Source organism: Gopherus flavomarginatus, chromosome 1 (assembly GCF_025201925.1).
Source record: "Gopherus flavomarginatus isolate rGopFla2 chromosome 1, rGopFla2.mat.asm, whole genome shotgun sequence".
Lineage (NCBI taxonomy): Eukaryota > Metazoa > Chordata > Testudines > Testudinidae > Gopherus > Gopherus flavomarginatus.
This window is the reverse complement of record NC_066617.1, coordinates 323,596,083-323,620,793: the sequence shown is the minus strand read 5'-3', so window position 1 is coordinate 323,620,793 and position 24,711 is coordinate 323,596,083. Positions and strand designations below refer to the sequence as shown.

General features: G+C 44.5%; 2 protein-coding genes across 4 annotated transcripts in view; one reads left to right on the top strand and one right to left on the bottom strand.

The window, feature by feature from the left end:
- The window catches only part of N4BP2L2 (NEDD4 binding protein 2 like 2), a 479,674-nt gene that overhangs the window by 313,737 nt on the left and 141,226 nt on the right, over positions 1–24,711 (bottom strand). The gene's annotated exons all lie outside the window — the stretch shown is intronic.
- The window catches only part of PDS5B (PDS5 cohesin associated factor B), a 265,724-nt gene that overhangs the window by 177,785 nt on the left and 63,228 nt on the right, over positions 1–24,711 (top strand). For all 3 annotated transcript variants that reach the window (XM_050937113.1, XM_050937114.1, XM_050937115.1), the window contains 6 exons: positions 4,263–4,368; positions 6,738–6,898; positions 12,877–13,000; positions 13,790–13,948; positions 14,695–14,763; positions 20,244–20,380. In XM_050937113.1, the coding sequence (XP_050793070.1) occupies positions 4,263–4,368; positions 6,738–6,898; positions 12,877–13,000; positions 13,790–13,948; positions 14,695–14,763; positions 20,244–20,380 (756 nt within the window). The remainder of the gene's footprint in view (positions 1–4,262; positions 4,369–6,737; positions 6,899–12,876; positions 13,001–13,789; positions 13,949–14,694; positions 14,764–20,243; positions 20,381–24,711) is intronic.

Here is a 24,711-nt window from a genome sequence, read left to right as displayed (position 1 = left end):
ATGGCTCTTGTCACAGGACACTGGCTGCTGGTTACTTCTGGCAGCAGGCAGTGCTCCACCCCTACTCTGAACCCACCCATCATGGTGATGGAAAACCAGTATACTGCCCTGGCAATGAGTGATGAGGAATCGCCCCCAAAGGTGCAGGAGGAGAAGCGTGTACCCCCAAGGCTGGGAGAATTGCCACTACGACTCCTAGGAGGAAACATCGGGTAGTGGTGGTTGGTGACGCTCTTCTGAGAGGGATGGAGGCACTCATCTGTAGTCCTGACATTGCATTGTGGGAGGTATGCTGCCTGCCAGGGACCCATATCTGAGCCGTTTACGGAGGGATTGTAGAGGATCATCCGGCCCTCTGACTATTACCCTATGGTACTCATCCGTGTGAGCACTAATGATACTACAAAGTATGATCCTCAGCAGATCAGAGGTGACTACAGGGCTCTGGGAGTTAAGGGTGAAGGAGTTGGGAGCACAGGTGGTGGTCTCTTTGATCCTTCCGGTCAAAGGTTGGGGCCCTGGTGGAGACAGATGCATCCTAGAGGTGAATGCCTGGCTGCGAGGATGGTGTCACCAGGAGGGCTTCGGCTTTCTTGTCAACGGAATGCTGTTCCAGGAAGGACTGCTAAGCAGAGATGGAGCCCACCTATTGAGGAAGGGGAGGAGCATATTTGGATATAGGCTGGCTAACTTCCTGAGGAGAGTTTTAAACTAGGTTTGAAGGAGTCAGGTGACCAAAGCCCATAGATAAGTAAAAAATATGGAGACTTGAGAGAATGGTTGGAATTTGGGGGAAGCATGGTGGGATAATATGCATGACTATTGGAATATTGGTATAAAGGGTACAGCTTACTCAGGAAGGACAAGCAGGGAAAAAAGGGAGGTGTTGCTTTATATATTAAAAATGTATACACTTGGACTGAGGTTGAGATGGGAATAGAAGACAGACTTGTTTAAAGTCTCTGGGTAGAGAGAGAACGGGTAAAAAGCAAGGGTGATCTCATGGTAGGGATCTACTACAGGCTACCTAACCAGGACAAAGAGGTGGAGGAGGCTTTTTTTAAACAACTAACAAAATCATCCAAAGCACAGGACATGGTCATGATAGGGGACTTAAACTACTCAGACATCTGTTGGGAAAATAACACAGCAGGGCACAGGTCAAATGACAAAGGATGAATATAAACAAATAACACAAGTATGTAGGGACAAAATTAGAAAGGTCAAGGCACAAAACGAGATCAAACTAACTAGAGACATAATGAGTAACAAGAATCTACAAATACCTTAGAAACAAGAGGAAGGCCAAGGACAGGTTAGGCCCATTACTCAAAATGTGGTAATGGTAGAGGTGCTTAATGACTTCCGTGTTTCGGTTTTGATCAAGAAGGTTGGTGGTGACTGGACATCTCACATTGTGAATGCCGGTGAAAATGAGGTAGTATCAGAAGCAAAAATAGGGGAAGAACAAGTTAAAAATTACTTAGACAAGTTAGATGTCTTCAAGTAACTGAGGCCTGATTAAATGCATCCTAGAATATTCAAGGAGCTGACTGAAGAGAGATCTGAGCTATTAGCAATTATATTTGAAAAGTCATGGAAGACACGTGAGAGTCCAGATGTCTGGAAAACGGAAAATTTAATGCCAATCTATGCAAAGGGAAATAAGGACAACCCAGGGAATTACAAACCAGTCAGCTTAATTTCTGTAGCTGGAAAGATAATGGAGCAAATAATTAAGCAATCAGTTTTCAAACATCTAGAACATAAGGTGTTAAGTAATAGTCAGCATGGATTTTTCAAGAATAAAATATGTCAAACCAACCGGACAGCTTTCTTTGACAGTGTAACAAGCCTCACGGATGGAGGGAAGCAGTAGACGTGGTATATCTTGACTTTAGTAAAACTTTTGATACTGTCTCGCATTACCTAGGGAAATGCAACTTAGATGGAGTTACTGTAAGGTGGGTGCATATCTGGTTGGAAAACCATTCCCAGAGACTAGTCATCCGTGGTTCACAGTCATGTTGGAAGGACATAATGAGTGGGGCCCCGCAGGGATCAGTTCTGTGTCCAGTTTTCTTCAGTATCTTCATTAGTGATTTAGATAATGGCACAGAGAGTACACTTATAAAGTTTACGGAGGTTACCAAGCTGGGAGGGGTTGCAAGTGCTCTGTAGGATAGGATTAAAATTCAAAATGATCTGAACAAACTGGAGAAATGGTCTGAATTAAAGAGGATGAAATTCAGTGAGCACCAATGTAGAGTACTCCACTTAAGAAGGAACAGTCATTTGCACACATACAGAATGGGAAATGACTGCCTAGAAAGGAGCACAGCGGAAAGGGATCTGGGGATCACAGTGGATCACCAGCTAAATATGAGTCAACAGTTGTAACGCTGTTGCAAAAAAAGAAAGCATCATTCTGGGATGTATTAGCAGGAGTGTTGTAAGCAAGACATGAGAAGTAATTCTTCCGCTCTACTCCACGCTGATTAGGCCTCAACTGGAGTAGTGTGTCCAGTTCTGGGCACCACATTTCAGGAAAGGTATGGATAAATTGGAGAAAGTCCAGAGAAGAGCACCATGATCTATGGTGGGAGATTGAAAAAATTTGGTTTGTTTAGTCTGGAAAAGAGAAGACTGAGAGGGGACATAACAATTTTCAAGTACATAAAAGATTGTTACAAGGAGGAGGGAGAAGAATTGTTCTTAACCTCTGAGGATAGGACAAGAAGCAATGGGCTTAAATTACAGCAAGGGAGGTTTATATCTGGCATCAGGAAAAACTTCCTGTCGGGTGGTTAAGCACTAGAATAAATTGCCTAGGGAGGTTGTGGAATCTCTGTCATTGGAGATTTTTATGAGCAGATTAGACAAAGACCTGTCAGGGATGGTCTAGATAATACACAGCTACCTCGATATAATGCCACCCGATAGAACGTGCTAAAGCAGTGCTGGGGGGCGGGCGGGTGGTATTGCACACTTCAGTGGATCAGAGCATGTTCTCACTCATAACATGGTAAGACTTTTTGGCTCCCAAGGACAGCGTTATATCGAGGTAGAGGTGTACTGCCATGAATGCAGAGGAGTGGACTAGATGACCTCTCGAGGTCCCTTCCAGTCCTATGATTCTATGATTAACGTCCGTTGGTTCAATTTAATCATAAATGAGGAGATACTTAGGTGATCCCGACAAGTTGCGGTCTTGAACCAGTTGAGAAAAAGACAACTGCAGAGGTGGGGTCACGTCCAACGCATAGAAGAAGGTACAGTTTAACAGAAGGTTTCTAGAGCTAAGTTTGAAGGAGGTAGAGTACAAAGCCAACCATAAATGATGTTGGAAGATGCAATTATGAGGGATTTAAGCCTAATCTCTTCCGTACTAACTCTTGCTGAAGGAAGAAGTATTTGCAAGGGATCGTTCAAGATGAAAGTCCATTTTGCACACCACCATGGCTACATCTTAGCAATGTGAAGCTCTTACTGCTTAACTATAGCTGTTGCTGGCAGCCCCATCTTCAATTCAAATATGTTTTTAAGAGCAACCAGAAGTAATGTATGTGGATGTTTTTTGGCTAGGCGCAGTCCAGGAAACAGAATTTCTATCCTGGGAAAATTTTGAATTTTTGCAAAAATGTTACCCTAAACTCCCTTTCTGCCAGAGCAAACCCAGGGATTATGGGCGATATTTTTCAGGAATATTGCCAAACATGTCTAGTCTGACAATCACAGCTTCCCTTCGAGTGTAATACAAGGAAGAGCAATCAAGCTTTACCTCCAGCTTTACAATATCTGTCATCTTTAATGTACACTTAAAATCTATACTTTTTTCTTTCTATTTCACCAGTCAACTCCTAAAATTCTTGCTTTAGACTAAATAATGAGCAACCTCTGAGTTTATCAGTTCTTAAGAAACCATGATAGCTAGTAATTTCAAGAGTAAAAATATTAACTCTATCTTAATTTCCTAGTAGCACTTAAACTATTCACTTATTTCGCAATTATCCCACTTAAAACAGAGTAATTTATTTACAGCTTATTTATTCATTACTGTAAAAAAGGCATTTTTGTGAGTGTAAATATTACATAAGAGCCATCATCTCAAATTATTTAGGGAAGAGCAATCAGATATTTGTGTGAGGCTGATTAACAGTGCCTTCCCAATAGATTTGAACTTAATGTTTTAAAAATGGACATGTTAGCTGAAATCTGCAGTAATTTGTAAATTTGAGTCAGCATTGTTTTTCCATTCTCAGTGCCCTTATCAAGCAAGTAAACAAGTCTATAGATGGAACAGCAGATGATGAAGATGAGGGTGTACCTACTGATCAAGCAATCAGAGCAGGTCTTGAATTGCTTAAGGTAAATATTCTTTTGTTGTTCAGTGAACATTAAGATAGCTTTGTTAAAATTCTCTAAAGTAACTTTGTTAAATTATATTATTAATTCTCAGTATCTTAAACTACTATAGGCTTTTCAGCAGTTATCCAGAAGAAAATGTTTTCCGTACTCTTCACGTTTAATCAGTGTGATAGAGCAATGGAAACTATAATTGCAAGCTCAGTATATTTTCACAACTATTCTCAAACATACTGTGTGTCCCTTTTTCATGCATGATGTAAATAACAAGGCAGTCAGGATATTTATATACCATGCTATATATTCTCTTAAATTTTATTTTAAAATTCCAAGTATTCTCTTTTGGAGGATGTGGATAGCTGTTGGAGTGCGGATTTGCCTGCACTTCCATCCCTCACCTCTGTTTTACTTAGGAATAAGACCAAAAGAACTTTGTCCTGTTCATTGTACATGCACACACACATTAGTGCAACCGTTTTCACCTTTATCATATGTATTGTCTTGTGTGCTGCATAACTTTGCAATCAGGGTACTGTTTGGATTGACTGACTGACTGGCGATCCCTCAATTTGAGGATGATTTCTACCGTGGATTTACATATGGGTCCTGAGATGACTCAGGAGTCTGATCCTGGAACTATAAATCCACCCACAGTAGCTACAAACATTTTGTGGCAGGCCAGCAGCCTGCTAGGAAGAAGTTATTTATTTTTCCTTCCTCCTCTCTCCCCTTTCAGCTTCGAGGGCAAGGCGCTTCTCAAAGCAGGTCACTACCTGATAAAGGATATGGTGCCATTGGAGTCAGATGGTCACTTGCTCTTCCCAGCTTGTAATGTCCACATCAGTTTTATTAAATCATGATTTCAGTGTGTCTTTGTAGAGTTTCCTGGAATTCTTCTTCACACACTGCACAGTCAACCTGTGGAACTCCTTGCCCTAGGAGGTTGTGAAGGCTAGGACTGTAACACGGTTTAAAAGAGAACTAGATAAATTCATGGAGGTTAAGTCCATTAATGGCTATTAGCCATAATGGATAAGGAATGGTGTCCCTAGCCTCTGTTTGTCAGAGTGTGGAGATGGATGGCAGGAGAGAGATCGCTTGATCTATTATGTTCACTTCCTCTGGGGCACCTGGCATTGGCCACTGTCAGCAGACAGGATACTGGGGTGGATGGATCTTTGGTCTGACTCAGTATGGCTATTCTTATGTTTTTATGTTTATGGCATCAAATACGTTAATGCTGTAGAGTACAGTCTCAAGTTTATGAAGGTCTTCTGGGTCACCAAAAATTGACAGTTGGATTCCAACAGTTAAAGATGCGAAATCTGCAGAACATACAGCCCAGATTATGCAGAGATTTGAGACCAGCTGGTTTAACAATATGGGAATTTGAGGATTCGGAAGGGTGAGTGTAGGTGTTTAACATCCCTAGTTGAAGATCTGTGCATGTCTGGACAAAGTTGGAAGAAGTCAGGAGTGAAAGGATAGGTTTGACTTGTCGTCAGAGGTGGTAAGAAACCATAGGAGCCATGATGTCGCTCAGGAAGAAAATGGAGAAAGATGGATCTAAGACAGAATTGAACTGTGTGAATATCAACAAAGAAGAGAGGGAGGAGGAAGAGCATCCACTGAAATTAATGCTGATGAAGTGTTGAGCAAGGCTGAAGGAGAGCTAGGAAAGCATAGAGTCCACAGAAGCCCAAGGAAGAGAGAGAGAGTCAGCAATGTGAAAGGCAACAAAGAAATCATGAAGTATGGAGAAAAAGCACAGTTTTGAAAAATATGTCATTATTGATTTTTCCTGAAGAGCATTTTAGCAAAGTGGAGAGGACATAATCAGATATGAAGGGAAGGAAGTTGAAGCGCCAAAAAATCAACAGCCTACTGAAATCGATGAAGGGAAGAGGCAGCAATAGAGAATGAAGCAGGATCAAGTAGTGTTTCTTTTCTGTCGGAGATAGTCTGTTCTTTGAGATAAAAGGGAAAGAGCCAGGAAAGAGAGAAGGAGGTAGCAAAGCAGAATGGAATAGGATGGCATTGGCAGTGTAAAGGGTTTTAGAGAAAAATGTTTTCGGAGACCTCACTGTTGGACACAGGAAAAAAAACGTAATCAAAGGATTGTGAAGGGAGGCTGAGGATGGGGAAAGCAAATAACCATTATTAAGACCATGGGCAGAGGGAGACGGGTGAGCAGAAATGGAGGGAAAGAATGTTTTCAACAGAGAAGTGAGAGGTAGGATTGCTTTTCCAAAAACTGCAGTGTATTCTAAGGGTTCAGAATATGGCAGATAATAACATTTGATCATTTAAACAATTGTGTGGAGGAGTTTTTTTTTTTAGATAACATGTGACTTGTCACTTTCTTGTTGCAGGTCCTGTCATTTACACACCCTATCTCATTCCATTCAGCTGAAACTTTTGAATCCCTTCTGGCTTGCCTGAAAATGGATGATGAAAAGGTGGCAGAAGCTGCATTGCAAATTTTCAAAAACACAGGAAGTAAAATTGAAGAGGACTTTCCTCATATCAGATCGTGAGTTAGATTATACTGTTTTGTTTGAGTAAAGTTCTTTATTAAATGGAATTCTAGAAGTGTTACATTTTATTCATATGGAAGTGCCATATTAAACATCTTTCTTTTTTTTTTTTTGGAAGGAAAATGTTACTTCAAAGAAAAGTTTGGAGCACTCGGGCTTTTAATAAGAAGAGTAGTGTGGGTTAAATAAACTTAAATGCATTAACTGATGAAAGGTAGAAGTACAAGTAATATGTGAAAAGCAATGTTTCTTTAAGTGATGGTCCCTGTGGTATTCCACTGAGTGTTTATGCATGCGCACCATGCGTCTGGAATTGGAGAATTTGGAAGCAGTAATGTACATTAGTTCTTCTTTGAGTGCTTGCTCATGTCGATTGCATTCTAGGTGTGCATGCGCCCACGTACATGGCAGTTGGAGATTTTAGCTTTAGCGGTACCCATAGGGCCATCTGTGGCGCCCTGTGGAGTGCTGTGCTCATGCCATGGTATGTCAGGTGCCACCAGCCCTATGCCCTCACAGTTCCTTCTGATCGCCCATGGTGCTCAGTCGGATCGCCTTCTTGCTTAGGAAGAGCTAGTGGTTGTTTACCATTCTGAACTTCGTGATTTAAGGCCATTGTATATAGTTCGCTTTACTAGTCTTAAGTAGGTGTTAAGTAGATCTTAAGTAATTAAGTGTTAGTTAGTTAGTGGTTAGGGTCTCAGCGGGACTTTCCCCCAGGCCGAGCATGCCCCGGTCTCCCGGGTTCGAGCCCTGCTCTGACTACAGCAGGTGTATGCCTCCGAGTGACCCCCACAGTAGCTGCCTTAAGTGTCTGGGGGTGTCACACGTTAAGGAGCAGTGTCGGATCTACAAAAACTTTCAGTCCTGCTCCCAGAAAGAGTGAGACATCGGCCTCAGGACTCCCTTGATGGAGTCTGCCCTCTGCCCAGCTTCCAAGCCATCCAGGCAGCTAGTGCCAAGTGCTTCGGCCTCCATGTGCAGCGCATCGCCAGCACCCGACTTTTCCTGGCTCTGTTCGCCATCGCTAGTGCCGAGGAAGAAGGGAAAGAAGCTGGGATTCCCAGCCCCCTTAAAGGTCTGCCACCGACTCTTGGGAGCAGTAAGGGATCTGCACTCCTGCTTGCACCTTCATCATCCCAGGCTCCCATGGTGCAGAGAGAGCATAGGTGTCCACCTGCTCTGATGATGACCCCAGTGCCCCAGAACCCAGCTAAGGCTCCCCAAGAGGGCAAGCCTGCCATTAAAGACCCCTCAGGAGACAGGGGAACAACGCTTATTGCTGGAGAGAAGGCATTGATTTTCACTGCTGCGTTGGGAATCCCGGGGCAGATCCCAATCACATCGTCGGTTGCCCAGGCAAGCTCCCAGATTTCCCCGGTGCTACTCTCTCTGGCACAAGAGCGAGACTCCCCTTACTATTCCTGGCACCATTCACTTTCTCAGCAATCATCATCTAGGGATCGGTCCTGATGACCAGCATGGTGGGAATGTTCCCAGTACCAGTCCTCCCCTCCATGCGACAGTTACCGTTCAGTTATGCCTGGTCAATGGTCACCAGTAGCCATGACCAGGCGTCTACTGCTCCTTCCTGGTCACCGAAAGGGGGTTCCTTCGGTATGGAGGGCTGGTTCAGCCCATCACCACGGTCTCATCGGCATCACTAGGCACTGGAGCCTGCTCCCTCTTCAGCGATACCTCAATCACTGCACAGCCAGTGGCCAGCACAGTGGCCTTAATGGAGCGGGAGGGGGTGTGCAGGTTGCAACAATGCCTCCTTCACAGCGCTCCTCAGTTGCCACGATAGAACATTTGGCAGCGGCCCTACCTGCCTCAGACCTAGTACCAGAAGCCCGTTCTGAGGTCTGGGCGGTGGAACCTGTGCCCACCCCAAAGCCTCTTTCTATGACAGTGGTCAAGACTCCAGAACCCCCATCAGCAGTTGAGTCTTCCTCTTTGTCCCCAGGTGGGGCAATCGCAGGACCTTCTAGAGCTGGCCCACCAGATGGCTTTAGGGAGTATCAAGCCCTTCCCCTGCGTGTGGCTTAGAACTTGTGGCTTGAAGTGCAAGAGATGGTGGGGCAGGAGGACGCTCTCTTCAACCTTCTCTCGACCACTACATCCGCTTGGGTTGCCCTGCCTGTGTATGAGCGGGTCTTCAAGATAGCCAAGGTCCTGTGGCAGACCACCTCCTCCATCTTGCCCATCTCAAAACAGGCTGAGAAAAAGTTGGAGTTGTTGGCAAGAAGGAACAGAGAGGGCGTAGGGCCAGCGGCACCTGATATACCATCATAGAAAGAGGCTGTCTCCAATTCCAGGGTCTCCTATGTAGAGTGGCAGGAGAGCTGCACATTCCCCTGGAGGAGATCAAAAACACTCCGCATAAACTGTGTGACCTACTTCACTCATCTGTGCCAGTTAGAGTTGCTTTGCCAATCAATGATGCCATCTTTGAGTCAACTAGAACACTTTGCCATATGCTGGCTATATGTATATTAGAAGAAGGCATGTGGTTTACAGCTCTTGATATGTAGGATCCTTGTTTTCACATAGACATTCATCCATCCACAGACAGTTCCTAAGGTTCACTGTTGGCTTGCACTATTTTCTGTACAGGGTCCTTCCATTTGGACTTACCGCTGTTGCCATGGACTTCACTAAGATTTTCTCCATCGTGGTAGCCTAGGTCAGGCATTATGGGGTCCTTGTATTTCCCTATCTTGGCCATTCGCTCCTAGGTGGTGAGGTCCAGATGCAAAGCTCAACTTTCCACCTCCATGTTGCTCAGACTCCTTTCCTGCCTTGGAGTCAGCATCAACATTGAAAAATCAACTTTGGACCCCACACAGTCCCTGGATTGTCACAGCATGAGCATACCTACCAAGGAACAGGTTCCAAATTCTGCAAGAACTCATAGCCTCCATAGTCAGCAGTCCTTCTGTCATGGCCAGGACTTGCCTATTTCTTCTCGGCTACACGGCCTCCTGCATGTTTGTTACCACCTTCGCTTGCCTCCACCTTTGCTGCATCCAGATGTCTCCAAAGAGTTTACTCACCCACGTGTCATACCATGTATCTTATGCTGACAGTCTCCCCGACCCTCAGTACTCTTTTCCCTCCACTGGTGGATGAACCCATGGCAGGTTTGCATAGGGGTTCCCTTTCTTCCCTCCTCTCTGGACAGGACAATCATCACCAACAGGTCCCTTATAGGATAGGAGCGCACGTGTGATATGACATGACTTAAGGAATATGGATTTCTTGGGAATCTAGAAAAACAACAAGGAGTCTGGTGGCACCTTAAAGACTAACAGATTTATTTGGGCATAAGTTTTCATGGGTAAAAAACCTCACTTCTTCAGATGCATGGCCGCGCATCTGCATGCACAAAACTTATGCCCAAATAAATCTGTTAGTCTTTAAGGTGCCACCAGACTCCTTGTTGTTTTTGTGGATACAGACTAACATGGCTACCCCCTGATACTTGGGAATCTAGGATACACATCAACGTTCTGGAACTCTGGGCATTTCTCCCGTTTATCCTTCCCATCATATTCTTATATTGAACAGTACCACCGTTTACTACATCAACAAACAAGGCACCAAGTTGCTACTCTGTGTACAGAGGTGGTCAACTGCTGAAATTGGTGCATCGCCCACCAGATCCTGTTATGTGCAGCCTATCTCCTGGGGACTCAGAATGTGATTGCAGACATGCTCGGCAGATGGTTTGTTTTTGACCACAAGTGGGAACTACACTACACTGTAGTGCACAAGATCTTCGACCAGTGGGGCAACTCCAATCAGAGACCTCTTTGCTTTCCCCATCGACGACAAATGGAACACATACTGCTTCGGGGGGATCTTGGTCCTGACTTTGGGATGATGCTCTCATGCTTCGCTGATCAGCTCAACTACGCCCTCCCTCCTCTTCCACTCCTGCCACGAATACTCCACAAGATCAGACAACACAGGGCAACAATCAGCCTAATCACCTCTGCTGGCCCAGACAGTTCTGGTTTCCCACCCTCCTCCGTATGTCCTCCCATCACTTAATTCCCATTCCCTCTTTCCCTGATGTACTTATTGCAGCACAATGGCAGGATCAGGTATCCCAGTCTACAAACACCTCACCTCAAAGCATGGGCATCCATTTTTTAAGGGCATAATTTCTAGAATGGGAGTGTTCATCAGAGGTGCAGAACATCCTCTCCAGCTGCAGGAAAGAGTCCACTAGGTATTCCTACCAGGCCAAGTGGAAATGCTTCAACTCTTGGGCCCAATGGAAGGGGCTTTCCCCAGAAAAGGTGAGGATTCCTCTCCTTCTGGTCTTCCTCCTGTCATTGAAGGCATCGGGTCTTGCCGTCAACTCTCTCTCAATGTTCACTTAGCAGCAATTGACTCCTTCCCTCTCCCGATGGAAGGGCACTCTTTACACACCCTGTAGAACCTTCCTGCCTGTTCAACCCATCACTCCCCAGTTGGACCTCAGCCTAGTTCTGTCCACATTAATGAAACTGCCTCTCAAGCTGCTGGCAGCGAGCTCTATGTCCCTCCTTTCTATGAGAGTCCCCTTGTTGCTATCATTTCGGTGAGAAGGGTTGGTGAACTTGGGGCCTTGATGGTGGCTCCTCCTTTTACCACTTTCCATAAAGATAAAATCTCCCTGTGCTTGCATCTTACATTTCTTCCAAAGGTCGTCTCTCAATTTCATCTTGATCAACCCATTCACTTTCTTACCAGCTTTCTTTCTGAACCTTCACACTTCAGTAGAGGAACTACATCTCTACTCCCTCTGTCTGTTGTGCCTTGGCCTTCTTCCTGCAGAGGACAAGACCGATCAGGAAATCTCCTAGACTGTTTGCCTGACCTGTAGCTCTTTCAGCTATTGTGACAGTCTCCACACACAGGATCTCCAAGTGGATTTCAGGGTGCATTATGCTCTGCTATCAGTTATCAGGACTTCCTCCACACTTTTGGGTGTGGGTTCATTCCATGTGAGCCCAGGCTTCAACCATGGCCTCCCTCAATGGCATCCCTCTGGGGGACATACGCAGAATAGCCTTGTGGAGTTCAGTACACAACTTTGCTACACATTACACCTTGGTGCAGGATGCACCACCTCAGGTGCAGGATGCACCACCACTTCAGCACACCTGTCTTTCACTTAACCATTCCATCTTCATCCCTGCACCCTCTTCCGTCTGAGGTACTGCTTGTTAATCACCCTCAGTGGTATACAATAGGGACCATCACATAAAAAAGAGGAGGAAGTTACTTGGCTGTAACTGGAGGTTCTTTGAGATGTATAGCGCCTTTTTGTATTCCACTTCCCACTCTCCTTCCCATTTGCTTTGGATCTGTTCAATTTGTGGTAGAGAAGGAACTGGAGAGGCAGTTGGTCAACCCATCTCTTTATCACCTCAGAAAACCATGAGGTGAACCAAGGGGGTGTGTGCAGACCAACAGACATTACTACACCGCTACCTCGATATAACACCACCTGATATAACATGAATTTGGATATAATATGGTAAGGCAGTGGTCCGGGGGCGGGGCTGCGCACTCGATGGATCAAAGCGAGTTCAATATAACACAGTTTCACCTATAACGCATTAAGATTTTTTGGCTCCCAAGGACAGCGTTATATTGAGGTAAAAGTGTACTTTCAAATTCTCTGGCTATGGATACATAGTGTGCATGTCTGAAAACTAAATCCATATTACTGTACTTCAGTTACCACAGCCTGTTTCCTAAGTTAATCACTTTTGTAATGCTGGAAAGATGTTCTTTCATATTTAATGTTTGTAGAACATTTATAGAGCCAGATGAAGGACAGGGAAAAAACTGAATTTCCCAAGGAGTCCCCCAGTCATTTGTACAAATAAGAAAGTTCTTTTGTATAGCTGTATTGTGAAAGCACGTAAAGTAGCAAACTTAGAATTTTTAAAAGGTATTCACTTTTTATTTTTAGTGCTTTGCTCCCAGTCTTGCATCACAAAGCTAAAAAAGGCCCCCCTCGTCAGGCCAAGTATGCCATTCACTGCATCCATGCAATATTTTCCAGCAAAGAAACACAGTTCGCACAGATATTTGAGGTAAGAAGAAAAGGTTTTAATTATTTTTCTTTTAATAGTCATATTGCATATTCATATTTATGCCTCTGTATTTTTATTATTTTGTTAAAATAAGGAGTGTTAGAATAACTTGTGTTTCAAGATTAGTTACCACTATCAGTCCTTCCCCAGTACCCAAGACATAGAACTAGGAAATGAACTTTTTTCCTTTCTCCCTTCAATCTGAAATCAATAGTTCTTGTTGGTGCAGTGAAGGTCGTATTAAAGGGCTCCAATATTGCTGGTTGAACAGATTCTGGTAGAGGATCTATGCTTACCTTGTAGAGATTACTGGCTCGAGCAAGCAGTCCTTGATGGTTCAGTTTGTATTTGGAAAGCGAACAGTGGATATCATTCGCTTTCATTGGAAGCTCACGGTATTTGGGATTAAATGGGACTAATGGAGGTTTGTGTTCAGCATCCTTTATAATTAACATTTATAGTACCTTTCATCTCGAAGGTTCTTAAATCACTTTTCAAAGAAGAATCAGTACACTACTGAAAAGTAATTTTGAGGGCTGGAATATGACATCAATTTAACACACACAAATTTATCTATTAATCTAATGAATTCATAATTCCTGTAAGGCTTGGGGTGGAGGAGAGTTGTGTGTGAATGAGGGAGGGAGAGAAAGAGAACACATTGTTGGAAGTAGCAGCTGAAACTTTTCATTGAATGGAATTTAGTGTTCAATAATAAGTACTATTCTAGTATAGCTAAACTGATTAAATTAGTATCATCTGAATTTGTTGCCTATATTTATCTTTTAGCCACTGCATAAGAGTCTTGATCCAAGCAACCTTGAACATCTCATTACACCATTGGTTTCTATTGGTCATATAGCCATGCTGGCCCCAGACCAATTTGCTGCCCCTTTGAAATCCTTGGTAGCCACCTTTATTGTTAAAGATTTGCTAATGAATGACAGAGTAAGTACTTTTTTTAACTATTTGTGCCTTTTTTGAGAAATTGACTTTTTTCCTTTGATAAGATATTCAGGAAATAGAAAATTAGTTATAAAAGTTAGTAGCATGTCTATATACAGCTTGAGATTTTGGTGTTTTGACATGTATATTTTTAACTTGACTGGAAATGTATGCAGTAATAAGGGCTAAGAGGGCTTTCTTTTCTCTCTTCTTCTCCCCTCCCCCCCACCAATAGTGTAGAATCATTTTTCCTTTCATGGATCACAGCACGTGACTCTCTAATTCTTAAAAATATTAAACCCGCTTGGTGAAATCCTAGCTCCATTTTAGTCAATGGGATTTTTGTGTTTGATTTCAAGCTGGGTCAGGATTTTCTCCATTGTGCTTGGGCCAACAACTTGACATTTTAAGAAGGTTTTATTCCAATTTTGAAATAATTAGCAGATCTGTAAACACAAGAAATTAACTTTCAGTTTGGCTTATGCTTTAAAGCAATTGCTTTCTCTTAGGAAATAGAAAAATGAAATAAGTTTAAAAAAAAAACAAACTTTTTCAGTATGATTAAACTGGCTGTTTCAGAAGTGAATACATGTCCTAATGTTCCAAAATAGTTAACCAATGAATGCTGCTGTTTGTCTTTAAAAGCAAGCAGAAGCAAATAAGATTATAGTAGGCTTTACTAATAGTATAGTATCCTATTAATAATAGTATAATAAACTAAACGTAACAAGATGTAAAATTTGATTTAGCTTCCTGGGAAAAAGACAACTAAACTTTGGGTTCCAGATGAGGAAGTTTCTCCTGAAACGCTTGTCAAAGTAAGTAGCTCTTAAAACTTTTTCTTCATGTATATTCACTGTCATAATAATTGTGAATTAATGTCTGTATACCTAAAGCTACTATTAATAATTGTCATTCTTTTCTGTATGTTTCCTTCACATCTATCTGCCCCATGATCTTTCTAAAACTAAAAATGTCTGGTTTAAATAAAATAAGGATTTTGTCAGAGTAGCCTTGGATTCGCAACTCCTTCCTCTTGGGATTCCGCAGGGCTCGTTCATGGGGCTCTGCCATAATCCATCTAAGTGGGCTTTCCCAGCCCACCAGTAGCCAGGTCCAGTCTTGCTTCACGAAACATCTCTTGGTGTTTCACACTTTTTACCTTGGTTCAGGGGCCCCACATGTATCCTTCTTGAGGCAGGCTTGTGATTCAGACTGGCTTCCGTAGCTCACCTGTCTCCCTTCTGATTCTTGTTCCCATCCCATCCTATTCTCCTGACTTGATACTTCTCTGGAGTTCTACTCTCCTGGCTGTCTGTCCTATCTCCTATACTGGGAGTCACTTAGCAGCTGGGGTTTATCATGTTAAGGAGATAGCTACTTCATTAACACCCTGGCTCTTATTCCCCAGCTAGTCTTCTATTGTCTAGAATATCTGTTTCCCTAAATGGGTCATGTCAGAGAATAAAAGTTGACTAGCCCGGGCCCCACTGCCGCTTAAAGGGGACAGACTACCCTGTTACAGACTACCATTCCACCGAGCTCATGTACCCCAGTGGTACACGTAGTGCAATTTGGGAACCCTTGAGCTAAACAATATTAATGCAACCACCAAATTGTAAGCATTTTTACACAACTCTGTAGTGCAGTACTAACTATGAGGTGGAATCATTTTATTAAGCTGGACATACATTTTTATAATGGTATTTTAATATATTCAGTAGTATTTGCTTTGCCATTCCTTATGTATCTAACATTTTTGTTTGCTTTTTAGTGCCATTTCACTCCTGTGGCTTGTGTTCCTGGTTCCCTGCTTGATGATGTCGGCTCACCTAAAACCATTAACATTTTAAGACATTTCGTTTTTCACATCTTTTATTATTAAGCAATGCCTCATTGCAACAGTTTACATATTCTGGGAATAGAACCTAGTTCTCTACTATGGCAGGTTAAAATCCCATCTACTTAGCCACACTGCCTCTCAGAAATAACCTGCTATATCTTTTTCCTTTCTATGCTTATTGATGAAATATACGTGCATATGTAACCCACTGTTTCAGTGTATTGTGCTGCATCCTCTACACTAGAGGTGTCAAACATGTCTCACAGGATGTATCTGTCCTGCATGATATATTTCTATAGCTCTTCTGACTAACTGAAATGTGTGCAGAATGTAAGCTTTCATTTTTAAAAAATGAGATTTGTAGGTCCCATAACTACAGAGAGAACCTTTCAAACATGAACTGAGTGTAAACCAATGTCAGGTTTGTCAGGCAGACTGAAGCAATGACTGGAAAAGGTGAAATCCCCTGTTGCCTTTTAATCTCACTGGAGTGTGATCTCTCTAAGGGACAGTGATGACGCTACTATGCCAACATTAACTATTCCGTTGCTGATTGTCATCCCATCCCCTAAAATAAAGGAGATAGGAGTGAAGGCCTTGAGGACTGATGAATTACTTCATTCTTGTGACACCTTCTGCTCCTTGGACTTGTACTCCCCAGCATCTTGGAGAAAATTTTCTAAGCCACTGCCCCATAGATGCTGACTGACCCCTTAGCCTTTCTGTGAGCCTCCGAGGAGATGCCAGAGGATACAGGACGACAGACACACTGCGACACCACCATGAGGGAGAGATATCTCAGTGGTTTGAGCATTGGCCTGCTAAACCCAGGGTTGTGAGTTCAGTCCTTGAGGGGGCCACTTAGGGATCTGGGGCAAAATCAGTACTTGGTCCTGCTAGTGAAGGCAGGAAGCTGGACTCGATGACCTTTCGGGATCCCTTCCAGGTCTATGAGATAGGTATATCTCCATATGTATAATGTCTTCATCAGACCTAGTCATCTACCAAGTAGACATTTTAATGGGTCACTCAAGAGCTGTCAACCAGTCCATCCAGAATCAGTTTTTCTCACCCCATTCTTTGGCCACCTTGCTCATTTCATCCCAATGTGGCAGCATGTCATATCTGACAAATGGGTCCTCGACATCATCTCAGGTGGCTACACAGAGTCCTTTCTGCCCCTTGTCCAAATCACCCTTTCTCTCTCCCTGTTCAGGGACCCCTCTCAGAAAAGAATTCTCAGACAAGAACTGGATTCCCTAGTCCAGCTGGAGACAATAGAAGCCCATACCACTCCAACAGAGGAACAAGGGTCTTTACTCCAAATACTTTCTAATCCCCCAAAAGAAAGGGCCTGGAGACCCATCCTGGACCTCAGACAGACGAATGTCTTCATCTGCCATTGAAGATTCAGGATGATTACTTCGGCTGCAGTAATCCCCTCCCTCAGTGAAAGTGTGACTTGTAGCTCTTGATATGAGGGACATGTATTTTCACACAGCATTTCCTTTACGGTGGGCCCCACACTATAGAGAGTGCTCTTCTTCGGCTTCTTGACACCCCAGAGGGCCTTTACAAAAGTGATGGCTGTGGTAAGCAGTCTGCTTGCACTTACAGGGCAGCCTAATATTTTTCTACTTAGACTGGCAGCTCATGGGACAGTCGTATCAGAAGGTACAGGCAGCAATCACCTCCTTACTTGACCTGCGTCACTCTTTGGGACTTCAGGTAAATCAAGAATAGTCCACTTTAACCCTCACAAGAGTGATATAATTTATTGGAATAAATCTGAACTCGATTGCAGACAGGGCGTAGTTATCTCAGGACAGATTCCTCATGATGAGTCTTAATTTCTCAGCTTAGACATAGCCCCAGTGACAGTCTGGTCGTGTTAACCTGCCTGGCCTCTTGCACCTATGTGACCCCCTTCACAAGGTTTCACCTATCGATGCCTCCAGGCATGACTGAGGAATGTGTAGCTCTGAGCACAGACTCCCTGGACAAGTGGTTCTCACTTCCTCACGGTATTCTGTCAAAACTCACCTTCTGGGAGACAAATGCCAGTGTCTGCATAGACATTCCCTTTGCTCCAGCCCGACCCAGGAAGACACTTATGATGGATACCTCATTACTGGGATAGGGAATGCACCTGGATGACCATTCAGCTCAGGGTTCAAGGGATCAAAATCTGGAACTGGTGCATCCAGTATCTGATCGCCCTCTCTGATGTGCACTTACTGGGAGAAATGAACTCCCTCGCAGACAGCCTTAGCAGGCATTTTCACAAGGATCACAAGTGAGAGCTCCACATTTCAGTGATCCAGCACATTTTTTGGCAATGCAGATTTCCATATTGGGATCTCTCTCTGAAACCCAGAAAAACGAAATACCTGGGCTACTGCACTTGGGATGCCCAGGATGTAATTCCAGAGGGGATGTTTTCATAGTGTTGTGGTCGGAGCCGCTGTTGTATGCCTTCCCTCCTATCCCCCTTGTTCCTTTGCATCCTCCAGAAGATCAAGAAGGACAAGGCAGCAGTAATTCTAATAGCACTATGGGGGCTGAGGCAGTTCTGGTTCATGATGATCCTGCGGATGGCCTCTCACCCTTGCATTTAGCTACAGCCATTTATGGGTTTAGTGTTGCAAAACAGAGGCAGCACCAGCCACCCCAACCCTTTATCCATCCATCTGGTGGCCTGCTTGTTGGATGGGCAACAGACCTAGAGTAGTCTTGGTCAAAGGAGAGCCAGTCTTTCTCAATAGCAGGAAATCATCTACATGAAGATACTATACTGCCAAGTGGAAGGGAGTTCTCTTTGTGGTGTCAGCAGGATTCGGGAGGAATCCAGGATTCCTCTTATCCTGGAGTATCTACTCTCCATGAACTCGTCAGGCCTATCTGTCAGTTCACTACAGGTATATTTAACAGCTATTAATATCTTTTATCTTCCAATGGAGAACTGCTCAGTTTTCAGCCACCCCACAACAGTAAAGTTTGTAAAAGGCATTATCAGAACATTCCTGCTGCTATTAAAACCTATGCCTGCTTGGAACCTGAACTCTGTGCTATTGGCACTTATAAACCTACCGTTGAAGTCCTTGGCTTCCTGCTACCTCTTACACTTAACAGTGAAGGTAGCTTTCATAACTGTTAGTACATTGGCCAGGAGAGTGGGTGAGCTTGGGGACCTCATAGTTCCCCCACCTTATATTATCTCTCACAGAGACAGTTTACCTGAGATTACATCCCAGGCTTCTTCCCAAGGTTCTTTCCAATTTCACTTGAACCAAACAACCCACCTATCTGTATTTTACCCAAAACCTCACAATAGTAGTGAGGATGAGAGACTCCACTCCCTTTATTTAAATTTATTTCAGTGAGAGGTATCTGTTGGTGTAGCCCAGGGGTTCTCAAACGTGAGGTTGTTACATGGGGGTCATAAGCTATTAGCTTCCACCTCAAACCTTGCTTTGCATCCAGCATTTATAATGGTGTTAAATATATAAACATTTTTTTAATTTATATGGGGGGGGTCGCACTCAGAGGCTTGCTGTGTGAAAGTCACCAGTACAAAAGTTTGAGAACCACTGGTGTAGCCCCTTAGGAAGCATGTAAGAGAGCTGCAAGAGGAGGTGTCTCATCTGCAAACGTATCAGGAGCATAAGAACTTCATTGACAGGATCCACATGGAGACATCCAAGATGGAGTATGCTAGCGAGCTACAGGTGACTACAGGAGCACAGGAGGAAGGAGGAGAACTGGCTGCTCTGTGAGGTGGAGGCTGTCTGCTTGCCATTTCAGACAGTAGCATGATATTCTGGGAGGTGTACTGTCTGCCTAGAGCCCTAATTGAAGATGTTGCAGAAAGGATGCTGAGGTTCATCTGTCCCTCTGATCACTACCCTGTGCTGTTCACCCACATGAGTGCTGATTATACTGCCGTGTCTGACCCTGAGCAGATCAGCAATGACTACAGGGCTCTGGGAGTGAGGGTGAAGGAGTTCGGAGCAAAGGTGGCAATCCAGTCCATCCTCCCAGTTCAGGGTAAGGGCCAAGGCAGGGACACGTGCATCCTGCAGATAAATGCTTGGCTGCACAGATCTTGTCTACAGAAGGGCTTTGGCTTCCTTGACCATGGGATGCTGTTCCGAACAGGACAACTACTGGGAAGAGATGGGGTCCATCTGACCAAGAAGGGGAAGAATATCTTCACACACTGATTCAGCAACCTAGAGATGAGGGCTTTAAACTAGATTCAAAGAAAATTTAGAAACTATGCATGTTGCAATGATGATGAATGCATGTGTCACATGCTTGTGAGGAATATGTTCTCTACCTAATTAAAGCGTTTGAGAAGATTATATTGTTAAGTGATTAGGCTACTATAGAGATTATTTTAAAATTTTGTTTGCAGAGCGTAATTAACATACTACTTGTGAAAATTTCTTTCAGATCCAGGCCATTAAGATGATGGTTCGATGGTTGCTAGGAATGAAGAATAACCACAGTAAATCAGGAACCTCTACTCTTAGATTGCTAACAACAATATTGCACAGTGATGGAGACTTGACAGAACAGGGAAAAATTAGGTATACCATTGGCAATTAAGTGAAACCATCTATTCGGACAATATAATTGCTCAACAGTTTCAGCAACTTAGAAGGGGCAATGCGCACTGTATGGAGAAGAATTTAAAGGCACTTGGGATGTATGGTTATATGTTATACACCTCTACCTTGATATAACGCAGTCCTCGGGAGCCAAAAAATCTTACTGTGTTTATAGGTGAAACCGTGTAGTATCGGGTAGGGAAGGCTGTGCCTCCCCAACAGCTTGGCCCCGCCCCCTATCCAACCCCACCTGCTTCCTGCCCCCTGACTGACCCCTCATAATCCCAGACCCATCCAGCCCCCCTGCTCCTTGTCCCCTGACTGCCCCCCGAGACCCTCTGCCCCTTATCCAACCCCTCAGCCCCAGCCTGGCACCCTTACCATGCAGCTCAGAGCAGTGTGTCAGAGCTGTCCCTAGAGGGGTGTGGGGCCTCCCTGCTAGTCTCCTAACCGTCTGCCCAGCGCTCCCAGCTGCCGCTCGCCTCCCTGCTAGTCTCCTCACCGTCTGTCTGGCGCACCTCCCCGCATCCTCCTGACTACTGCTCTCCTGCTTGCCGTCTTCCCGCCTGCCTGCCTCTTCATCCTCCTCCTGCCTGCTGCTCACCTCCCCATTTGCCTCCTCACCCTGCTTGCCCACCCGCCTCCCATCCTTAACATGCCCCTCAGAGCAATGTGCTCTGAGCAGCCTGCCCCTCCCCCCCGCCCCCCTCAGAGCAGTGCTTTACCGTGTTATATCGGGTCGCATTATATTGGGGTAGAGATGTGTACTTTATTTATAAAATTTACCTTCTTATGAGGTAATGGTACTGTAGGCTGAATTCCCAGATAAAAAGTCCACGTAACTTCAAATTTATTTTATTACTATAAATATTATTCAAAATCATAGTAAAGAGTTGTTGTGCTTTTTCCTCTACTTTTTCTCTCATCCTTCTACTCTGAACTACTTTTCATACTGGAAGGAAAAATTGCACAATTTCTCCTTTTTCTCCTTCTAAACTGACTTGAAACAAAATTAAAAAAATCTTACCTTGTGGTGCACTTTATGTGTAGTTGAAGGCACTCTACTTTTAGGAAGGGAGATAAGGATGAAGAGGAGGAGGGAAATAAGTAAAGATTAGCTTTTTAACAATTTGTTTCATCTGGTTGTTAGCCCATTTGCTTTGACTGCTAATGTTTATTTTTGTGTAAACTTTTTAATCTTTCTTGAAGCACAAGTGAGGAGCCAAGTTCACCATCATTGTTCTTGGCAAACGTTGAAAATTCTGTTTACAGAAACCAATGGAGAGCAGAGAGGGATTACAGTAGTCAAAATGAAGAGATTTGCATGTTTGGTATATAGTTAAATAACTGTACAATGATTATGCAAATCAAACAGCAGACCAGTCCAGAGGGTAAAAATTGCAAAATAGAATATTTTAACTTTAAAATATTAACTTTAGTCACAGCACTCAAGCTGAGAATTCCATTTTAGTATAACTTGTAAATAATCATAACACTCTTAAATTTAAAATACCATCATATAACCCATATATAGAAGTCTGTCTGTGAAGAAATTAATTAGTAGTAATTCTTCTTCAAGTAGTATCCCAATGGGAGTTCCACTTTAGGCGTATGTGCATTCTTGTGCTTCTAATTAGAAATCTTTGTAGCAGTGTCCATTTGGTCTGCACATGCATGCTCATGTCCTCATGCTCTACCTTGAGGGGAGACTTACTCTCAGTTCCTTTTCAGCTGCCTCTGGCTAAAGATGGAGTGATTAGCAGTCCATTTACAGATACTGTATTTCTTTAGAAATGTGGTGTTAGCTGGTTTTTAGTGCTTTTATTCTTAGGGCACGTCTACAAATTTAAGTAGACAAGTCGACAACGAGCCACTGCAGTAATTACTGTGGTTTTCCATGACCCCACTACCCTCCTTCTGTCTGTGTCTTCACTAGGAGTGCTTGCATCGACTTAACAGGGCAGTGTGGGGGGCTGAGAGCCCGGGCTCTCGCTCAGCACTGAGTTCCCTACTGGGAGCCAGGCTGCAACCTGGGCTCTTAGCTCCCCGCTGGGAGTCCAGCTGCTATCCAGCACATTCAGTCTCTTTGGTATCAAAGGTATGTAAACACAGTACTCACAGATTGGGTGGGATAGGGTGCAATAGACAACCTTGGTTTGCCCGAGGACCCTGTGGGCACAGGCACCAAAGCAGCGGTACTGCCGGTCAGGGACAGGGGCGTAGACTGTACCACCTCTGGGCAGATGTTCCAGTACAGAAGCCCCCGGCACAGGCAACTGCGAGACAGCCATCATCAGACCGTTTGCTGCTGCCCAGGTCTCCAGTCCATTCAGCACCGTCAACTCAACGCCAGCAACCACTGACATTAGATATTACTGCGGCACCACAGGAGTTTAGATTTTTCTAAGGACCTTATGGTACCTGAGACACCAGAGTCTCCTCTGCTTGGTACCAGGGCCCTGGTACTGAGCAGATCTCAGGCCTGGGGCTCACCACTGGCACTGAGCTGTGCACCTCCAGTTTCCATGTCAGCTCCACCACTTTTCAGTGGAGATTTGGACAGTGACCAGGAGGAGGTTCTCTTTCATCACTCCTACTGTGCTCCTCCTTCCTACCATGACCAGCCAGGAGCTCAGCCTCACATGCCTTTCCCATTGCCCCACTGGCCCTACTGGGATCCAGGGGTGGCCAAATGGGATCCATGGTTGGCCTATAGGCATCATGCCTTCTTGCATGTCTGGTGTCACATGCTGAAAGACTCTGAGGCATTCTCCCACAACCGCCGCATCTAGAGCCTCGGAATCTCCTGAGGAGATCCTGGAGGAGCAGGAAGTGGAACTGGAGGAGGATGTTGTACCACATTCTTACATCTCTTCCTCCCCTCCAGAAGAGATGATTATGCCCCCTTCATCACCTGACAGACAATTTTAAGCTCTTCCAAGATTTTATAGAGAGAGTGGCAAATACCATACAAATACCTCTCGGGGAGGTAATACACTCACCATAAGCTGCAAGGTATTTTCCATTCATTCTCCTCCTTGAGGCTAGCCCTCCCTATCAACAAGGCCCATTTGGATCCAGCTAAGCTCATATGGCAAAGGTCAGCATCGGCCACACCGACAGACTGATAAAAAATACTACGTTCTCCTCCCCTGGGATACGGAATTTGTTTTCTCCCACCCTCTGCCTAATTCCATTGTTATTGATGCAGTGAATTTCTGTGGTTGCTAACATCTTCCCAAATCCACTCCCTATGATCAGGGGTGGCTCTAGGGATTTTGCTGCCCCAAGCACGGCAGGCAGACTGCTTCCGGCGGTTTGCCTGCGCAGGGTCTTCTGGTCCCATGGCTTTGGCGGGCAGGAGGTCCGCCAAAGCCACGGGACCAGCGGACCCTCCACAGGCAAGCTGCTGAGGGCAGCCTGCCTGCCGCCCTCGCAGTGTCGGCAGAGCTCCCCCCCACGGCTTGCCGCCCCAAGCATGCGCTTGGCGTGCTGGGACCTGGAGTCGCCCCTGCCTATGATTGGGATTGAAGGTGCCTTGATTTATTTGGGAGGAAGGCCTACTCTTCTGCTACTTTGCAACTCAGAATTGCAAACTACCAAGCCCTAACAGCAAAATACAACAACATGAACTATGCTAAATTCAGTACCTTTATTGATCATCTAATGGAATCACAGTGGGAACAATTCTGAGCCGTTATCAACGAGGGATAGTTAGTGGCCAAAGCAGTGCTCCAGACAGCACTTGAGATCGAATGGACTGCTGTATCAGTCCCTTTTGGCCTCTCATTGGCTCCCAGAGTATTCTCCAAGGTCCTCTATGTAATGCTGTCCCACCTACATGCTTGGGATCATCATTTACCCATATTTAGACAACTGTCTCCTCAGGGCTGGCGCCTTCGAAGCTCTACAGGCCACCCATGGAACTATGGACTTATTTATGAAACTGGGTCTACAAATTAATGTCCAAAAATCGACCCTAACTTAAATACAATGCTTGGAATTTGTAGGGGCCGATCTCTACTCACTGCAAGCAAAGGCGCTCCTTCCACAGCACAGATTTCACAGCCTGTCCTTGCTTTTAAAGACAGTGCAAACCAGCTCTCAAACATTGACCAGACATTACCTCCAGCTTCTGGGGCACATGGCAGCTGGTGTGTTTGTAATATCTCGTGCCTGTAAACGTCGTGCTTGTCTTTCAAGCCAAACAAAGACCGTTTACACACCTCACTCGATGCCTTCTAGGGTCAAACACTCCCTGGATTGGTGGAAAGACCCAGCAGACGTTTGCACAGGGCTCCCGTTCGCAC